Source organism: Vulpes lagopus, chromosome 17, assembly GCF_018345385.1.
Source record: "Vulpes lagopus strain Blue_001 chromosome 17, ASM1834538v1, whole genome shotgun sequence".
In the NCBI taxonomy this organism is placed as follows: Eukaryota; Metazoa; Chordata; class Mammalia; order Carnivora; family Canidae; genus Vulpes; species Vulpes lagopus.
In genome coordinates this window covers 39,853,139-39,873,478 of record NC_054840.1, presented here as the reverse complement: position 1 = coordinate 39,873,478, position 20,340 = coordinate 39,853,139, and the positions used below count along the sequence as shown (strand labels likewise).

At 43.5% G+C, this 20,340-nt stretch overlaps 1 protein-coding gene across 5 annotated transcripts in view; it reads left to right on the top strand.

Annotated features, from left to right (window-relative positions):
• Positions 1–20,340, top strand: part of CTNND2 (catenin delta 2) — a 901,977-nt gene that overhangs the window by 763,245 nt on the left and 118,392 nt on the right. For all 5 annotated transcript variants that reach the window (XM_041732004.1, XM_041732005.1, XM_041732002.1 and 2 more), the window contains 2 exons: positions 4,444–4,561; positions 9,672–9,857. In XM_041732004.1, coding sequence (XP_041587938.1) covers positions 4,444–4,561; positions 9,672–9,857 — 304 coding nt within the window. The remainder of the gene's footprint in view (positions 1–4,443; positions 4,562–9,671; positions 9,858–20,340) is intronic.

The following is a 20,340-nucleotide window of genomic DNA, read 5'->3' as shown; positions in this document are numbered from 1 at the left end:
GGTGTATAGTCTCAGAAACTCAGCTCAGGTCCCCAGAGACCCAACATCTGGGCTCTGCTGGTGAGATGAGACAAAGCAGCCCAGTGAGCCCCAGCTCATAGATGTGCAGGAAGGACCCAGGGCTCAAGGTGATGAGGGTGGACCTGGTAGGAGACGACCCCAGGGAGGGGTAGACTATAAAGGCCAAGGAGCAAGCCTACCAGCCTGGGGTGAAGGTGGCTATGGCTCAGGAATACCCGATTGGCTCCAGGCAGCAAAATTGTGCAATGCCCTTCAGTTATTCAGCATGTATGAACAATAATATCAACCAGAAGAAAGCTTCGATCTCAAACTTGTTTAGTGTGAGGTATGATACTACTTTGAGATATCACACACTATGTTCAGTTGGGATTTTTTTTTCTCCTTTCTTCCCAAATTGAGAGTGACCTGAATAATCCAGGAAGGGCGTTATAGTGACAGAGCACAAGCTATAGTATAAGAAACCTGCATTCTTGATCTAACAGATATCTGATACTATCCAGTGAGTATGGAGCACAGAGGTAAATCAGTCACATGAATTCCAGTCCAATGGAAGAACCGAATGCACATGTAATAACCAACTTGCACTGAGGGTTGTATCATGCTGGGGATACAAACAACAAGGACATGCCTTCTACCCTCCGGAAGGTTCCAGTACAGCATGGAACTAATCCAAAGTCAGTGGTGAACAGTAAGATTCAAAGAGCAAACGCAATACTGAGAAGAGAGAGGCTAATTTCAAATTGTTAATTGCTGAAAACCTCATCCATTGGTTTTCTCTACAGTTTCACTCTCCATATCCTGGCCATGTGAAGTAGAGACACATGAAATGAGCTCTTTCTTGTGAAATGCTGCATTCATTCCTTTGCATGTGCAGTACAAGAACCACTTTGGATCCTAGGAGAGCTCTGTATATTGAATTTGTTTTAAATAAGTGAGTGATGGAAGCTCAGAGAAACAAGATGTCAAACAGCACTGAAGATAGGGAAAATAAAGCAGTTTAACGAGTTACACTGGAACAAAAGAGACTGTAAGAGATTTTATACCTTTTAATTGTAAGAAATAAAAATAAATTACTTCATTTTTTATCAATTAGATAAAAAGATCGTAGATCTTAACCTAAGCAGAAATTACCAAATAACATGTAAACTGACAATTCAATCAAGATTATTAGATGATTTCTAAGGCAGAGCTATTGTACCGTCTTCTGTGCTTTATACAAATAATCTGTAAGTATTTGCTTTAATATTATGTTTAGGCATAAAATTTTGCTGCACCAGTTTCTTGTCAGACATGAAAATCACCTCTGTCAACATGAGCAGAAGAATGTTTTAAGTGTAACAGGAGAGAGGGACTTTGTAGGATGAACACTGGTCACTGTCACTTATTTAGACTGTAAATTCAATTAATTGTTATAGTGACCAAAACACAAAGTTGTTGGTTTTTTTATTTTTAAATAGTAAAGCATGAATAATATAGTAGATTTTGTCTTGTGGAGGACAAGAAGAAAGAGGAAACTCTGTCTCCTCCAGAGTGAAAAACCCAGGGTACTCTTCTGATATATTTCCTCATTCAGGAGGAGTTGCTTAAAAGTGAACCCAACCCCAAAGATTTGGAGAACACCATTATCCATTGATTAAGAGACATCTGCACATCTCAGTCTGTTTAAAAATATATGTTGGGTATCATCATACCTGCAGATGCTATGATAACTCCTTCTTCCACTCTGTATCAAAGGGGTGTGTGTATGTGTGTATTTACATGCATATGTATGTATAGGTGTGTGTGTCCCATTCATTTCTTCTTCTCTACAGGGACCCTAACTCATTAGTCTTTCTTGTCTTTCAGTATCTTACACATGTTTAAAAGATTTAATTTTGAAGTAATCCTTTACCCAATGTGGGGCTCGAACTCACAACTCCCAAGATTGAGTTGCATGCTCTATCCACTGAACCAGTTGGGCACCCCTCAATATCTTGCACTTTGTAATATAGCAGCCAGTTAATAACTTTAATTTTGGAGGAAACTAGACTACAATCAAACAGAGTAAAGAATACTGCTTAGATTATTAATATTCACAACTTGTAATGTTGACAAAGTTGTTAATTCCTGGTCTTTTTCATGGTTGCCCCGCTCATTCATTGATTACCAATGAAAATAGACTGATCACTTTGAAGTGTATTTGTGAATCAGAATGCATCCTCATTATAAAGCTACTCAAGAAAAAGACTGAACATTCATCAGCCAGGGAGGAGGGCAGAGGATTTCAGACTAGGGTGTACAGAGCTACCTCTAAGGCAGTTTAACGAGTTACATTGGAACAAAAGAGACTGTAAGAGATTTTATACCTTTTAATTGTAAGAAATAAAAATAAATTATTTCATTTTTTATCAATTAGATAAAAAGATTGTAGATCTTAACCTAAGCAGAAATTACCAAATAACATGTAAACTGACAATTCAATCAAGATTATTAGATGATTTCTAAGGAATAGCTATTCCTTATTTTGTCTTTGGAAATATGACCTCTTCAAAGTATAGAGGCAAGATTTAAAACATACAGGCAGACATTGCCATCCAGCATTCTTCTGGCCAAAGAGATATGATTGGAATTTTTGAGATGCCTTTTACTCTAACTGCCTCAAAGCTCGACCTGGTGAAAATTGTTTCAAGGAGGAATGGTCTAAAAATGCTCCCTCACAAAGGCAGTCCTTCCAGTTTAGAATAATACCGGCACAGCTCTCACAGCTACTTCCTGCAGAAAGCTGGTTCTTCCTCCCTCCCAAGATCCTGTCAGAAATGAGGGTCAGTCACCCCAAGGGGGAGTCATAGCACTTTATATAAAAATACCATCAATATTTGCCCAGTTATATTATCTAAGGAACTGAGAAATTTTGTTTATATTTTAAGATCAGCAAATGCCAAAAATACTAATTTGAATTGAATAACCTTTCCCAATCTTACATTAAAATGCAGGATCCTATGTAAACACATCCTACAGAACCTTCTAGGTAATCAAAGAGAACATTTAGGTTCTGTAACATTTTAGTGTTAGGCCTACTTTAATTTCTAAAAAATAGTGGTGTGTCTGTATTGTACATCAAGCCTGAAGGCCTTGCTTTCCTCTCGTTCAGAGACCTAGTTCTGTTCCAGCTGCTCTACTCACTGCCTTGGTGGCCATGGGCAGCCTCTGCGCCTCAATGTCCTCATCTGTAAAATAGAATGAAATGTAAACTTGAAGGACATTTTGAAAATGAAATGGGACTACCTGTGCCAATTGCAGTGTGGGCGCGAGACTCGGTCTATCCAGTGTCTCCCGCAGCCTCTGCCCAGGGCCACAGATTCTTGGGTTTGCCATGTGGTAGCGCCTCGCAGTCAGCCCAGAGTGCTGCCTTCCCCGACCGAACCCTCTCCCTAGAGCCAGAATCAGAGTGGTAGTTCTCAACTTCAGCGACATCGATTATGAGGTTACCCAACTCCACCCAAGAGCCCAAAATGGGACTGAGCAATCTCCTCCAGATGATTCTGCTACTAGCCAAGCATGAGAGCCATTGTCCTACCGAGATCATTCTCGAGAGATCACTCTTCCTCATGGTCTCTAAAATCCTTCAGCCCCTTATACCTTCTCTTCACTCACTTCCAGCATCCCTCCAACAGGCTGTGTCTTCCATGAGTTGCTGTACAAGTTCTTTACCTGAACCAAATCCTTACCCTTGGTAGGAGAGAAAAAACATACTCTCAAGTGGTGGGGTCACTAAAGGAACCCCAAAGATTCACCCTTGACTAGGCTTGTCTTATGTCTTCTGTAGGGGTAGAAGGTCTCTGCTTCCCAGCTCCATGTCCCTTAAGGAGAGGCATCTCCTCCCGTTGGCTTAAGCTCAGCAAGCGCTGGTACAAGAAGGAGCTTGAGCCACTCCTGCCCATAAAAGGTGCCATGGGCACCCCAATGAGTACATTTTCACAGAAACCCTTCCCTATGTTCTGAGAATAAATTTCCAGAAGTTTACTTCTGGTGGGACCAAGATAAGCATATTTTTGAGGCAGGTGGAATTAGATCACTAAAATATTTCAGTAAGTTGGAAGCTCTGTCTCTGAAAAACATTCTTTCAGATTTCTCGAAGAAGCCTTTGAATCAAAGAGCTTCTGGTTCCCTCTTCAACTGTCAAGGAAGCAAACCTCGAAGACTTTCTGGGAGTCTCCATCCCCAGCGGACCTTCACAGATCACACGTTTGGAAATCTCCATCTCTGTTTTGCAAGTTGTATGGCAAATACCTGTGGCCCAGCTGGTTCTGGGATGCATTTGGTGAAGCCATCCCTACTTGTTCAAACTGTGTTCTTGGTAAACGTTCTGGAAGCAGGCTCAGAAGAAGGTTTTTGTGGGGACCACCATGGAGGTAGCTGATGCACCACTGTTTTGCTTTGCAGGAATGTTAGTTCAGCCGGAGAGGAGGCTCGCAGGAGGATGCGGGAATGTGACGGGCTCACAGATGCTCTGCTCTACGTGATCCAGTCCGCGCTGGGGAGCAGTGAGATCGATAGCAAGGTTGGTTGTGTTTGCATAGATTAAACATCTCAGTGAATAAAGATGCCCAGGGGACTAAGCAATGGCTAACAGCAGCGGAGAGCTAATGCTTTGCTTAATACCTTCACTCTGCAATCTCTCTTGTCTCCCCATAGGAATCCAACATTTTCTAGATGCATTTCTAATCCTAGCCTAGAACTAGACACCTAAGTCTCGATTAATAACGAAAATGTGGATTGTTTTAAGTTACTCAAACCAGATGAGTGTATAAACTTTTACATACCACATAACCTACAAGTTTCCAGCCTTAGTTTATAAAATATGCTTTCAAAAGAAAGAGAAATATTAAAACTACCTGAGCTTTGAATAATTCTATGTTCTTGCACATTAGTTTTTTTCAAATGTTAATTGTAGCAAATGCCATTTTAAAAATGTCTTATGAAGACTGAAGAACCTCTGTCCAAATCTGAATAAACAGGACTGGCCATACGTTAATCCTCAGAGTCCAGTCAGTCAGTGTCTGAGTTCACAAACCAGAATAGAATTGGGTGAGCTTTGCCAGTGGTGGAGGTATTTTGTTTTGCCTTAATTTGTTTCTTGATTAGTTTTGATTCAGTCTAAATGTAAAGTTGTCAAGTAATAATATCCCGATATAAACACAGACTTTACTGATGCTTTTTAAGTGACCCATGTGATAAACGTGAGATTTTTTTTTTAATTTTTATTTATTAATGATAGTCAGAGAGAGAGAGAGAGGCAGAGACACAGGCAGAGGGAGGAGCAGGCTCCATGCACCGGGAGCCCGATGTGGGATTCGATCCCAGGTCTCCAGGATCGCGCCCTGGGCCAAAGGCAGGCGCCAAACCCCTGCGCCACCCAGGGATCCCTAAACGTGAGATCTTAATGAGAATTTCTCCAAAGCCACACGACTGACATTTTGGGCCAAGTTATTCTGTGCTGGGGACGTCCTGTGCATTGTAGATGTCGGGCAGCCTCCCTGGGCTCTCCCCCACTACATGCCAATAGCATCTTCCTTCCCGGTTGTGACAAACAAAAATGTCCCCAAATATTGCCCGGTGTCGCCCAAGGGAGCAGAATTGGTCCTGGTTGTAAACCACGGCCATGTGCCCGGACCTCATCACAGCCCTCGGACTCTGAATGTCCATCTCTGGTCTCAGATTTGTGTTCCTTTAAAAGTTTATCGGGTGATTCGATGTGTGTCCTATACTGAGAACCCACCATAGTAGATTAGAGAGACAGCTCTGAAATGATTCTCATCAGGAATCCAATGAAATGTTATTTAGTTGTAAAATCAGATAAAGAACAAGTAAGACTGCTTTTTTCCTCTTAGCTATCAGCTGGCATGGAGAATGATGTAACAGTTCTCCACCTTGACTACACAGTGGAGCAGCTAAGAAACTGAGACAATTGCTCATACCCAAGCCCTTCTCCCCATAGTTGTAGATGTGTGATACCTTCTGGAACTCCAGCCCTCTTGAGTATTAGTTTGCTGCGGCTATAAACGTGGTTTATCATCTCATCACCACCACCGAGTTACACGGGCATCATTAGTTTACTCTGCAAGTGTTATCAATTTCGAAGACCCTATGAGGTGCTAAAGATTTAATCAACCCCTTATGTAAACACCCTTAATGGCCATTTTAGAACTTTTAATATCATTGGTAGGAAAATAAGTCCCTACAACAATGATCAGTCAAGATGTCTTCAGTATTTAAAGATGTCTGTTAATACAACAGACGAGCGATTTTTAAAAGAGCTGCTGGAGGTAATTCACAGAGCCTGTGGTGCGAGGATCTCAGCATTCAGAACAGTAAGGACTACAACATCTGGGCACTAAGCCTCCTACTATAATGGATACAAAAAAAGCTTTATACTGTCTGGGCCTTACAGTTGAAAAGAAAATAAGAGTCCACAGCCTCTTGCCTTGGCCAAGTGCCCATGTCCACACTGGTAGGAAGGTAGCCATTAGCAGGATAGCCCCACACTTTCTTCCTGATGTGGCAGGTGGCTAGATTCCTGAAACCCCTAGGTGATCCCCCCCCTTTTAATGTCCACATTTTATTCAGAAGAGGAACCTGGAATCAATGGAAGTGTTGAGGGCAGCAAACAGAAGACGTGGCTATTTCTGATGAAGCAGCAAGGGCACCACGCTTGGGTAGATGTGCCACCTCAACCTCCTGCTCACTAAGGACTATACCTGAATACCCCAACTTCAGGACTGGGAGGACGGTCAGAGCTACTGAAAGGATCAGACGCCAAGGGTTACTTAGCAGTGCTTGGCCGGCCAGAATGTGCCATGAGCTTTAATGTATTATTGTCCCACAGTGTCCCACGTGGCCCTCTGCGTGGTCACCTCTGAGCTCTCCCAAGGACAAGATAGAGGGGGAATGGGTCCACATTCTCTTTAAGAGCAGCAAAGTTAGTGAATAAAAGCCTGGAATCCATGCAAGCTCTCAGCTCAGCTCCTGTAATTGGGACGGTTTGTTGAATGGGTAACATATGGTAGAGCAGCCTACAGACAACTTCCAAATTAGCCCTTTCTAATAGAAAATAAAGAGTCAAAATGACCCTGGTGGCCAAGAGGAACTGCTAAAAGCGCCGTTGACAGCAATGGATATCAAAAGCAGAGCCACCAGCTGCCACGTGCCTCCTGCTGGCGTCCCAAAGAAGAGCAGTAGCTGCCTTTTTTTTTTTTTCCTACCCTCTTTCCCACTTCCTTCAAGGGAAGGGCCTAAATGGGTGACCCTCCCACACCACGCTGAGCTAGAGAGATGAAGTCAGTCCCCGGACCCTGGGCCACCCCTCCTTCCCTCTGCACCCCCTCCTCCGCCAACCCTGCTTTATTCCCCCACCCCCACCTTCTCCCAGAACATCCCCCAGCCACAGGTAGATTATAAAGCATTTCTGGAAACTGCTGTGGATGTGTTCCCCAGCAGTCATTTGTTAAACAGAGGCAGGAGATGCCCCCAGGGAAGATGAACAGCAGGATGAGAAAGAAGTTGATTCTCCCAGGCCTTTGATGTAAGAAAAATCAGTTTGAGCTGATTTAAAAATCGTTCTGACTTATGCCATAACATTTCCCTTTCAGGGAGAGAGACTTTCTCTCTTTCATGCATCGTCCTGTGTTTACCTGCTTTCATGCCTGTTCCTTTTTTGATGCAGAGAGGATGCTTGAAATAGAAAATCAAGTTGACTCAAAGCCTGTGGGATTAGCAGCCATGAAACCTTGAAAAGCTGACAAGAAAGGTCTGGAATAGCAAAGGCCCCAGAGATAGACCCAGAAAACCATTTTTCCTGGTTGATTGTCATGCCCCCAGTTAAGGACACGTGTGCAGGTTTTCCCAGATTTCCCACCTGGGAGGGGAACAGTGGGGCCCCGCCCCTCGCAGGCCTGGCCCAGGACCAGAGAGAAGTGGCCCGGTCTGCTGGGCGTCCCCACCAGCTTCAGGTCTCATCCCCTTCGTCTGTGAAATGGAACCATGTTCCCTGGCTCAAATGCTGGTGCACACAGCAGGTGCCTGGGCAGCCGGGGCCAAAGTGGCAGGCTTTTAAAAATAAAACTTAGCACAGCTCACTGGTTTTCCCCATCATCCTTTTGGGTATTTTTTTTTTTTAATTGAGTGTTATTTTTCCTCTTCCCACTGTTCATCAAATGCAAAGCAAAGGTCAAAAGGTTGATCTGAAATTCATGTATGAAACCTGGTCTCAATGTGATGATATTCCAGAGGAAGAGTCATGGGAGGAAGTGGAAGCACATAGAGAGTAAGCACTTTGCCCGAGGTCATATATAGCTCACGAAATGGCAAAGCAGGACCGAAACCAGACTGGCTGGCTCGGGGTCCGGTGCTCTGGACTGGCAGGCCGTGCCATCTGCACCACTGCTCACGGTGTGAAGGCTGTGGACCAGGTGCTCACTGTGGACCAGGCACTGCTCAGTATGCACGCACGGGGTTGGTTTCCCATTGCTGCCCTAACAAATTGCCACAAACACGGTAGCTTAAAACCACACAGATTTATCCTGTTACTGTTTTACAGGTCAGGAGTCCCAAACGGGTCTTGTTGGGCTAAAGTCAGTGTGTCTCCAGAGCTGCATTCCTCCTGGAGGCTCAGGAGAGAATTGGTTGGAGGTGCCCACAAAACTTTAGCTTGTGGCACCTTCTTCCGTCTTCTAAGCCTGCAGTGAGAGGTCACACCACTTCTCGTGCCACCCTCTCTCACTTCTAGGACCCTCAGGGGTACGTGGGCCCACTAGGGTAACCCAGTGGGTTACCTGACTAAAGGTCTGCAGCCTCCATTCCCCCTGGCCACATAACCTAACTGAGCCGAGTCACAGCTTACAGAGATTAATACATGAGTGCTGTCATGACCATCTTCCGGAGGAAGCAGTTGAGCTGCGGAGATGTTGGGGGTACTGTCTGAGTCACACAACCAACAGACACACACCAAGGACTCTCCAGGTGTCCAGCTGCACACAGTGTGTCCTGAAGCACTGTTTCACCCCCATGCTAAGAAAACAGAAGCACCAGCCATCAAATCAAGTCAACAGAATGGAAACTATGTCCCCAGGTGATCCCGGCACTCGGGTTGCCTGGGACTCCCCCCGCAACTTTATATGTATCTCTCACCTCATTTTACTCCCAGTAAGTGGCCCGATGGGTGGGAAATACCAGTGTTTCCTTCCCAGAGCTGATGGAAATGTGAGTATCCACACTCTTGGTGACTGTGAGCCCCAGTCCCCAGGGGGGGCCATGTGTGCATGGGCCACACTTGGAACCTCTTGTGGTTGTGGACTCTCTTCCCGCAAGTGAACTTCTGTTGACAATGACAGTGTTTATACAAGTAACTACTGTGGATAAGGAAAGATATTAAGACCATCTCAGGTTTCTCTCAATTCTTTCCACCGCGGCTGTCAAGGGAGCCTTAAGGAACCAGCAGCCAAAGGTATCCAGAAGGCATCAGGTGTGGAAACGACTGCTTTCCTGGGTGAAGGAGTGCCGGTTGGTTTTTATTCATTCCTCTTTGTTTCCTTTCCCCTTTTTTGTTTTTTTTGTTTTGTTTTGGTTTTGTTTTGTTTTGTTTTGTTTTTTGTTTTTTGTTTTTGGTTCTCCAGACCGTTGAAAACTGTGTGTGCATTTTAAGGAACCTGTCGTACCGGCTGGCAGCAGAAACGTCTCAGGGACAGCACATGGGCACGGATGAGCTAGATGGGCTGCTCTGCGGTGAGGCCAATGGCAAAGACGCGGAGAGTTCTGGGTGCTGGGGCAAGAAGAAAAAGAAAAAGAAATCCCAAGATCAGGTAATACAGGCAACTTGCAGCTGCACGCACTTAGCCCGTCCCTAATTACAACGTTCACATTTCTTCTGCATATATAGCTGTGGGGCTCTGCACTTGCAATGTGTGACACAATCACGAACACATCCGCAGAATTTTCCTATGGGGCTTTCACAGCTCAGAGCTTCAAACAGCTCCCCCCAGGTCCTGCAGGCCAGCCCAAATAGGACTTTTGAAAAAGAGTCTCGTGAGTCCCAAGCAGGTTCTGAGGTCCCAGCTTGTAGAGTCTGTCCTGGCCAATGACTCTTCTGTGTGTTCATCTGCACATTGATGGAGGTCCTTGCCAGGGACAGGCGGGGTGCCTTGCAGGTGGTGCAGATGCACCATAGGTGTGGTATAGGAAGGGAAGCAGAAGTGCACAAAAATCCAACACATAGTTTACTGCATGTTTTGAAACCTTTTGGTATGTATTTTTGCCTTTGCTAGAAATAGGGGGCTGGTGACTCAGGTTCACAGTGCTCCAACAGGATGCATTAGGAGCTTAGCCTGCGGGAACCATTCTGATAAATTCAGAAAGCTGTCCAGCTGGAGCGGTCTCTTCAGAATAGATGGACTTTACCTCAAGCAGCTGTACGGAGGCTGCCTGCAGTGAGGTAAAGGCCAATAGGCAGCCACTCTTGGCCTTGGTGGAATTAAGACAGCCTCCACCCCTCACCCATTGCCCCCCACATAAGGTAGTAGTACAAGTGGTAGCTGCTGGCCTGAAACCCCTGCTACTGAGGTTGTCCCATCTCACTGTGGTCTGGGCAGTGTGGTCATGCGTCCAGTCTTCCTTGGACACTGTGGTCATATCCCAATGCTAGGGTCATACAGACCCAAGATCTGACTATCTTCAAGAGTTGAACAACTAAGTAAGCAGGGCGGAACATACAATTCTCTCTTAGCAGGTTTTAATTCAAGATAAATATGCAAAAGTATCTGTTCACATCATTTTAAAAAGTATTTTCAAAAACATTCTGTTTCAAGTAAGGATTATACTCTTTTGTTTGAAGTAAGGATTCCTGGGAATGCACTCTTAATAATTCCTGAATTTTACTTGACTGTATCAATGTTAGTATTTTTTAGATTCTGGTTCTCTTGCTGTCTGAGGCCCCTGAGGGCTACTCCAGGCGCATCTGCAACTTCTAGATCTGTATGTTCCAGCATCAACATACCTATAATATAAAAGATACATGCAGCTTACCCTTTTGATGGTGACCTTCCACTTGGCGAAGTTCCCAACCCTGAATTCTCTCCTGTTGTGGATCAGTGCTGTGTCCACTGTCTCCTCAAATTTCAGTAGCCTTTACGAGGATTGAGCCATACTTCTTAATTCAGCCACTTAAAAACCTCCTATCAGGTGAATGCAGTGGTTAACTAGCAGGCTATATGCCAGGCATTATGCCAAAAAAATGTCAGATATCTCAGATTTCCTACCCAGTACTACCCAGACCATGATGACTTCTGAACTTTTTTTAATATCAAATAAACGAAACATGGCCTAACAAAGGTATAATGGGTCCTTCTCATGGTTTCCTGCTGCTGTACTGTATACCTAGGGCTCTGTCCTTTCACTGCTTTATCCCAGAAAGTGCACGAGCATAATAAAGATTGAAAACAGCATTGGTGCTTCCCAGTCCGTCCAGTTATCATAGTCTCCTGGTCTCATCCACCACTTATAGACTCAGAACCTCCAGGATGGGCCCAGGCAACTTTAGAAGGCAGATTTGGAAAATTGTATTAACATGTTAGCCTTGGTTTAAAAAACTGAATTAAAAAACACAAAACTTTGAACTGAGCTTGAATTCACTCTGATTTCAAGGTGTTCTTTCCAGTCTGTTGTTTGGATTCAGAAGTACATCCTTCTCATGACACCTGCACCTGTCACTGGTATCCCATCAGTAAGAGTTGACCCCAAACCCTGAACCTTTTTTGCAACTCTGCCAAGGTGTGTTTACATGGCTTGAAGTCTTTCAAGTGACAGGTGAGATTAGATATTGATTGGGTCCAGAGAAGTCAGAGAATATTCATGGACTTCACCCCAAAATACAGCCCTCCTTTCAAGCTTAGCTAACTCCTTAGAACCTTATGATGAGCAACTTCCACCTTAGAATGTTGTATTTTTGAACCATGGTTTATGACACCAATGAGCTGTTTTCTAAGCTGAGTAAGATGCAGAGATTAGTTCAATTTTGTCATCTTTTTGCCAAAAGTCTAAGTGAAAATTTATAAGGGTCATTTGTATTATCCTTTTCTTAACGATATTCTTTAAGGAAACAAAAAGGATTTCTTTAAGAAAGTTTTGCTGAAACAACCATGTTAAAGTACAATAGAACATTGTTATTCATAAAGAAACTTCAAAGTCGTGGTTTCAGTCAATGATGTTTTGTAAAAGACCTTTGTGCTCTAATACAAACATATTTTATGAAAAATTTTTATGTAAACAGATAGTAATTATGGTTGTTTGAAAGTCATTTCATATGTCTTGTCAAGTTCAGTATATGTGAAAACAGTCAAGAGTAAAAACCATCTTGTATGGAAAACCAATAAGAGGCACAGCTGAAAGGTCTGGAGATGGGGGGGTGAGCATCTCACATCCTCTTGCCCCCCCCCCCCCCCTTGCGTGGTCCTCAGGAGAGAACTGAATCTAGATGGTGCCACCTGCTGGGGAGGATGGAATTTGCTCCAGCCTGGGGTCTCCGCAGGGAGAATGTGCTTCACGCTGAGGAATGTGCTTTGCACTTGGGGAAAAGCAGGTGGCCATTCCAAATAATCTAAAGGAATTAAAAGCCAGCTGTCTCAAGTGAGAGGAGGAACCAAGGCCCTAATTCATCACGGTTAACAGGGTGCGGCAAGGTGAGAAATGGAAATGTGCACAGGCCTGGCTAGGACAAAGCATCCCTGTCTTTGCTAACACCAGAACAGCAGGTTACCTTCAGAGACTGCAGACTGATTTAACTCACCTGGAAGCTTCCAGAAAGTTCTAGGTTTACAGTTTTAAAGATGGTCAGGAATCCATTCCCTGGAGTCTCTGTTGCTAATAAAGTCAAATTTTCAAAGAACATATAGTAACTAGAATATATAATACCAAGTGAAGTGAAGAAAAAGAAGAGAAAAACAGGAGTATATATAGAAAGCTGTACATATAATATAGATAAAACCTGGCCAATTTTGCAAAATGTGTATTACATGCAAATATAAAATATATTTTTTAAATATTTTTATTTGTGTATATATGTATGTGTGTGTTTCTAGAGAAAGTACAGTAACGTCAAAGACAGAGGATAGTGATTCTTTTTATACAGGCATTACATTTGTAATTTTTTCAAATACCATTTAGAAAATAATATTTTAGAAAGCACGTGCTGATTAAGTCAGCTTGCTTATAACTGGGTATTCATTTTCTTCTCTTAAATTTAAGATGTCCAGAGAAAGGGATGCAAGGAGCTGTGTAAAATGAAAGGTTGTCTAATCCACAACAGATATTTCCTAAGAGAGGAGCCAGAGATTTTAGCAAGAAGCCAAAGTGATACAAATAGTAATTGGTTTAATGATTGCCTCTGGAGCTTGCTGTATCCCAGGAATTTATGTTGATTCTTACCTTTGCCACTGTTATTCTATACCTTAGGAAAATGCTGTGATACTGTAAAAGTCAGATTTAATTACAATAAAAATCTTAGAGAAACATTATCCTTTAGATTCTTAATCAGATTAATTCAGGAAAATATGTGATACAAAGATATGCTTCATTCATGCTCTTCTTTTAAGAAATGGTTGCTACTGGGGCACCTGGGTGGCTCAGTTGGTTAAGCATCTGATTCTTGATCTCAGCTCAGTTCGTGATCTCAGGATTGTGAGATTGAGCTCTGCATCGGGCTCCACACTCAGTGTGGTGTCTGCTCATCCCTCTCTGTCCCCCGCCCCCGCTTGCACATTTGTGTGCTCTCTCTCTCTCTCTCTCTCTCTCTCAAAAAAATAAAAAACTTTAAAAAAAATAAGAGAAACAAATAGTTGCTATCAAATTGTACTGGAACCATCAGACTATGAGTTAAATAGTTTTTAACATTTCTGGGCATCATATTCCGATCCAAAATGGCTTTGAAAATTTATTAATTTCTGTGCCACATTACAAGAAATTCCTGGTTTCTCTAGCCCTTTTCAGGTGGAACCTTACCCCCGCCCCACCAAAGAGCCTGCACGTCATGTGCCAAGAGGCACATCTCACCTCTCAGGGGCTCCACCGCTGTCTTCAAGGGGTCTGTGCCAGTCGCTAGGCACAGCAGGGTAGGGGCCCGCAGACCAAAGATTGGGGTCCAGGGAAGTGCAAGTAGATGAAATTGCTGTATTTACTTTTCCAGCTTTTGTAGAAATCAGCATCTTTTGTTTTTCAATTTGGGATATGGCCAAGGTTCCTTGGGATGATATCCTGGGATTCCTGGTACTCAGAAGTGTATTTGAGAGCAAGAGTACTGCTGGCTGCTGGCCAGAGCAGACCTGAGCCTTCAAGACTCACTCAGTGTGAACTTGACTGTAGAGAGAAACTGCTGAGAGAATAAAACAAAAACAAAAACAAGCAAGATACCCTAGAATCAGAACTCCTCTTTTTCTGCTTGAATATCACTTGTGAATGTTTTAGTTCATGTGGGTATCTGTGTATCCTCGTGGGTGAGGACATAAACCTATCAGAATTCAGAGATGATTCTGATTTGGTATTTTCGTATGGAGACTGCTTGTCTCCTGATAATCTTTGTTTCACAGTTTAGTGAGTTGTGGTCAACTTGAGAGTAAGTACTGTTGCTCTTTCCACTGCTTTCTGACATCGTAGATGCCAAATGCATGGGACAGCACGAGGTTTCCTTGAGGATATCACCATGCTATTTCATACACAGAAGCAATAGTAACGGGATTCTTCAAAAAAACCCATAATGCCCTCTTATTTTTTCCATGATAATGGACATGTCTTGGCAGAACCTCCAAGGGCTTCCCCTGCACACTCTCCTGGCCCGTCCTTTGTCACACCGGCCAGCCTCTGAGCTTTGGGTCCTGCTCTTCCTCCATCTGGCCTTCTCTTCCCTTTCTTTTACTACTGGGAAAATTATCCATTAAGATCAAATAAAACATCACCTCCATCCTTTCAAGACTTCTTCCAAGTAAAAAGTCCTTCATCCTCCAATCTACTTCCACCTGGTTTTATCTGAACTTGCCCTCTAGTGCCGATCTGGCACAATAGTGGACTTCCATCAAGAGGGAATCTGCTGCAGGGAAGGACAGAGGATCTGGTTTATGTCACTGACATCTAGCCCAACACCCAGAACCAGCGAGGCTGAGTGACACTCAGTTTGAGGTTCATGGCAGCCTCTACCCCTTGCTAGGGAGGTTTTTCCAGTAGATGTTCTAGTAGGTGACTTGTCCCAGCCTCGTCCATTTCTTTCTTGATGAGACTGCCTCCAGGAGCCACTGTGAGCCTAGAGTATTCTGTAGACCTCTTTCTGGTTTCGGTTCAAACCTTCATCCAGCTTCTCATGGCAGTGCTGCATTTTATTATGTGAGTCAGCGTTCTGCATCTGCAAGGACCACCCTACCTAACAAACACTCTGTATCATGATAATCATCTGAGAAATAGGATTCATGTCAACAAGTGCATACAGGTGTGCCTCACAGTACCTCTGGAAAAGCAGTACTTTTGATCATGCCAAACTAAAAAATGCCTTGTTCTGAAGGTGTTAACACACGACACACATAAATGGTATTAGAGGTCACGAAATCCTGTCACCTGAAAGGTTTCCTGTGACTTTCAGGACTTTGTATCTGCTATCACTTCACCACGAGCATCACACATTGCCCACTGCATTGAATGGATGCTTTTGGCCCAGAAATGAGACTCTGACACTAAATGGTGATCAATATCTCAAAGTGCACAAATGAATTTTCTTGCTAGTTTAAATGACACTGGAGATTTTAATTTTAAAGAAGTTTCTCCTTATTTTGGACAAAATGGATGTTGATTATAAGTAAATATAAACATGCATGTAGATACATGTATGTATAACATGTAAATTATATATGAATAAAATAGCAATAAGCTACAAAATGAAAGAAATACACACACCTCCACCATCCCCCTCCTAGACATAAATGATTGCAATTTAGAGCAGGCATATATCCTTTCAAATCTTCTCTCTCCATATTTATGCACAGCTTTGTTTAACCCTTCAAAAATACAGTTTTTCTACATTGATGTTAGAATCAGGGTGCATGTCAGACAGCCAAACTCCTAGAGCCTCTAAGTGTCCTGAGAGTAGATAAGTGTCCTTCCCACTAATGTGAAGGTCGATGCTTCTGGCAGCACTGATCTGTAGTCTTTAGAGGCTCTGAGATCTATCGTGTTCTCCTCTTTGGGATAATTCCTCCTTCTCATGGTCCATGATGTCTTTTCCTGTCCATCGTCCAGGAGCAGAAAAGGTGCAAAGAAGACAGGGTAGGGGGGCGTGTCCTTCTTTCTGGGGCCCACCTGAAAGTCATATGCATCACTGTTGCTCACCCCCCACCCTTTGGTTTATATCAGATCAAGTTAAAACCCAAAGTGCGAGGGAGGCAGGAAGCGTACTATATTTGCGAGACAACAACAAATTTCAAATTCTCTGCAAACAGTGAAGCCCCTCATTACCTGCACTCGATGACCGTGCCCACTGCCCACCTTGGCACAGCATGGACAAGGAGAACAGGTGTGGGCATGACACCCACCTGTCTCAGTCTGAGTACTGTTGTACAATAGTTTATCCCCTGACTCAGCATGACCTTTTTCCTTGCCAGCACATGATTCCCAGCAAGGATGGGGAAGGACTGCCAGGAATTCCACGGTAGGGGTGTACCATGATGTGCGACCCAGTCCCTGATGGTCAAAAAATTTGGTTGCTTCCAAATTTTAACTAATGTAAACTGTAATACACTTATGTAGTTGAATCTCACCTATACCCTTAATTGCCTTTCAAAGATAAATCCTTAAAAGTGAAATATCGAGACCAAATGAATCTGGATACATAAGCCAAAATTTGTCTTAATCACGCTGGATGGCAGTAATAGCTGAAGTACACTTGGATTTGATTTATCATCACTGATGTATCTGCCCTTCTTGACATTCTTGACGCTTTTAAGTTCTCATTTCTTAATATCACAGGTTGCCTTTCTTCCAGTTTTTATTTTATTCATAAGCATACTTTTCTTTTGCTGCTTAATACCATTTCTTTACCAGCCATCTGGTTATTTGAGCTGCTGCTCATTCCTCATGGCTGGCTCCGGCTCGGTCTCACTGTGCCTTCACCTCACCATATGCTGGGAGCTTGGTGACTCAACATATGATATTTCATGTCCTCAAAGCAACAAGTCACACAAACCTGCAAAATCACAGCTGTCCATTTTCATGCAGTGACTCTCCTTTATCACTGCCCGTGACTGAATGAGATTCTCCTCCTACTTTGGCACCTCAGAGAAAACATATCCCATCACCTAAAAACGCTATTCTTCTGTAAAGTCTTTCAGCAACTTTACAGACTTAAAACTGATTTAGGCTTCCCATTTACTTTCCATATTGACATTTAACCATTCAGTGCTCCATACCATTAATAAATACTCTCTGTCAGTTAGGTGTCCAGCTCTTGATTTCAGCTCAGGTCATGATCTGAGGGGCACGGGATTGAGCCCCACATTGTGATCTGCATTCAGTGAGGAGTCTGCTTGGGATTCTCTCTCTTTCCCTCTCCATCTACCCCTCTTCCTCCTCTCTCTCTAAAAAAAAAAAATAATAAATCTCAAAAAAATGCTCTGAGTTTTATACTACTAGATCAGGGTTTCTCAACCTTGCCACTCTTGACATTTCAAGCCAGATAATTCTCTCTTGTGGGGGCTGTCCTGTGCGTTGTAGGATTTTATCAGCATTCCTGGCCTTTACCCAGTAGGTGCCAATAGTTCTCCCTCTCCCAGTTGTGACAATCAGCAATGTCTCCAACATTGACAGTTGTCCCCTTGGATGATAAAATCCCTTTAGTCAAGAATCACTGTATTAGACTGGCTTTGAGACATGTATCACCAAAGATAGAAAAAAAAATAAGACTGCATACAGGATAATCTGAGGGAGGTTGGCATGTTAAGGACAAAGCCCCTTTAAAAGGGAGGTAATGGAAAAAATAAATAAAAGGTAGACAATGGAGAGATTCTTGGACCAGGTTCCCCAAGATGTGGATGAGAAGATAAGAGCAGAGAGAGTTCTAGAGGGGTGTTAGTGGTGTTCTGGTTGGTTCCATCACAATGAGTAGGAGAAAGAGCAGGCAAGCCTGGTGATGTGGACCAGCCCTGTGGGGCACAGCACGGTGGGCTCTTCATGCCACTCCCTGAAGTAGACAGCATCACCAGCCTCCCTCCCACCTCTTTCTGAGAGATGTGTGTCGCTTGGCTCCACACCAACAGAAATGAATCAGCAAGGCTATCCCTGAATCTCTTTAAATCCTATACTTGAAAGTATATTCTCCCCCTTTAACACAGGTTTCTAATCTCTCAAATGGAAAACCCTTCATATATTCTTCAAGGAGAGCCTAGAGACAATGTGTGCCACATAAATGCAGCTCATTGGGCTCCAGCTCTGTCCCCTCTTTGCACACACTTAGCCCCGCTGTCATCAACATCTTCTAAACAGCACCCAGGGGACTTGACATACCTGAGCTACCCTCTTCTTCAAAATTCCCAAGAGTCAATGCAAGAGTCATCTCACCCCTGGCTTTTTATAGCTGCTCAGAGTGTCTTCATCACTTCTATTCCCTGCCTCCCTTTCCCTCATCCTCAGAAAAGATGGAAGTGATCATGAAACTCTGTAAAGGGAGAATCTATTAGTAATTCTGCTGTTCCACCAAGCCAAGCCAAGATGGCAGATAGGGGATGGACTTGCAGGTACATTGCTGCTTTTTAAAGGATGTAGTACAGGCTGGAGCTTGCTTAAACCAAGCCCTGTGTGAGAGAATGTTCCTGACACCTCCCATCTTCCAGTCATCTCCTCTCCTGACATGGTGCGAAGTGGGACTTCAGCTGGGAGGGAAGGGTGGGATTTTAAAGTTGAATGTCTCCCTGTTGCTGCAGATCCATGCCCTTTATGATGCAGTTTCCTTGGCCTGTTGTTTATTTCAGCACAACCCCTTAAAAAACGAGCAGCCTGCACATGGGCAATGACAATGGTGCCACCTCATTGGGAGAGAAATATGGGCAACAGAATTGCATTGCTCTGGAGAAGAAACCTTTTCTGTTTGTGTTCCAAAGATACAGATGAGCCGGAGAAGCTCTTCTCCATGGATTTGCGTGGCTGTGACAAATGTGAAAGAGGAGCGCAGTCTCTCAGTGTCTCTGGGCTGTAGATCCTTCCCCTGCATCCGGGGAGCACCCCTTCTCTGCATTTCTGTGGCACCCAGCCAAGCGAGGTGGAAGTGGAGGCTGGGCAGGTGTAAGCCCGGTAGAGAGGAAGAGCTGAAAGTCTCTTGTTAATTCTCATTAGCAGGGGCTTTGTGGATGCAGTAATTCGAGCACTCATGAGCCACCATCCCTGAAGGAAGACCAAGTTCACTAAGTCTCTTGACTAATGGGCATTTTTACTTTCTGGTTTGGGGACTTTGTGTTTTTGTCCCTACCTTGCATCTTTCTCTTCATATAAGGAGCAAATGGCTTCCACTTCTCCATCCTGAAGCCAACTAAGAAATCTTTTAAGTAGAATTTAAACAGTACGGGGAAGCAAAGTATTAAAGACAAATCCAAAGAAAAGACTTTTTTCTTGCTTATTTTTAAGTCACACATTGAACACAGTCCCACACATGTGTGATTCGCTTCCCAAGCAGACAGACATTTCTTACCAGTGGCTGGCATCTCTCTCCTCCCCTGACTGACAATAGCAGAAAGCATCATGTCCAGATTTCAGCAGTTCCTAGGCTTCTAACATGGAGGCTTGTTATCTTCCTTTCCAAAAAGCTTTGAGAATTACCTTCTTGAACAGAGAATACCTATTTTCAATTCAATACAGTTTTAGAAAAGGAATGATACAAACTGTTGACTGATTTGTGTTATTAGTGTTAGTCTTACAGTTATACATTTAATACCAGTAAGGAAAAGTGCTAATAGTATGTTATTGAGTGTGGCACTGTTTGGGGTGATAAAATCAATTGATTTGCTCTATGATTTACTGTCAACATAATCCTGCCACACTGTCTCCTTGCTTTGCTGACAGCCTGCCCCGAGAGAGCTCCATGGCAGAAAGGTCGTAGAGTAGCTACAGGATCCTGCTACACTGAATTTACTTAATGCTTACTGTGATTACTGCTTAGTCTGCTCAGGCTACCATAACAAAACACCGTAGACTGGGAGATTTCAGCAACAGGCATTTATTTTTCATGGTGTTAGAGGCTGGAAATCCAAAAACAAGGTGACAGCAGATTCA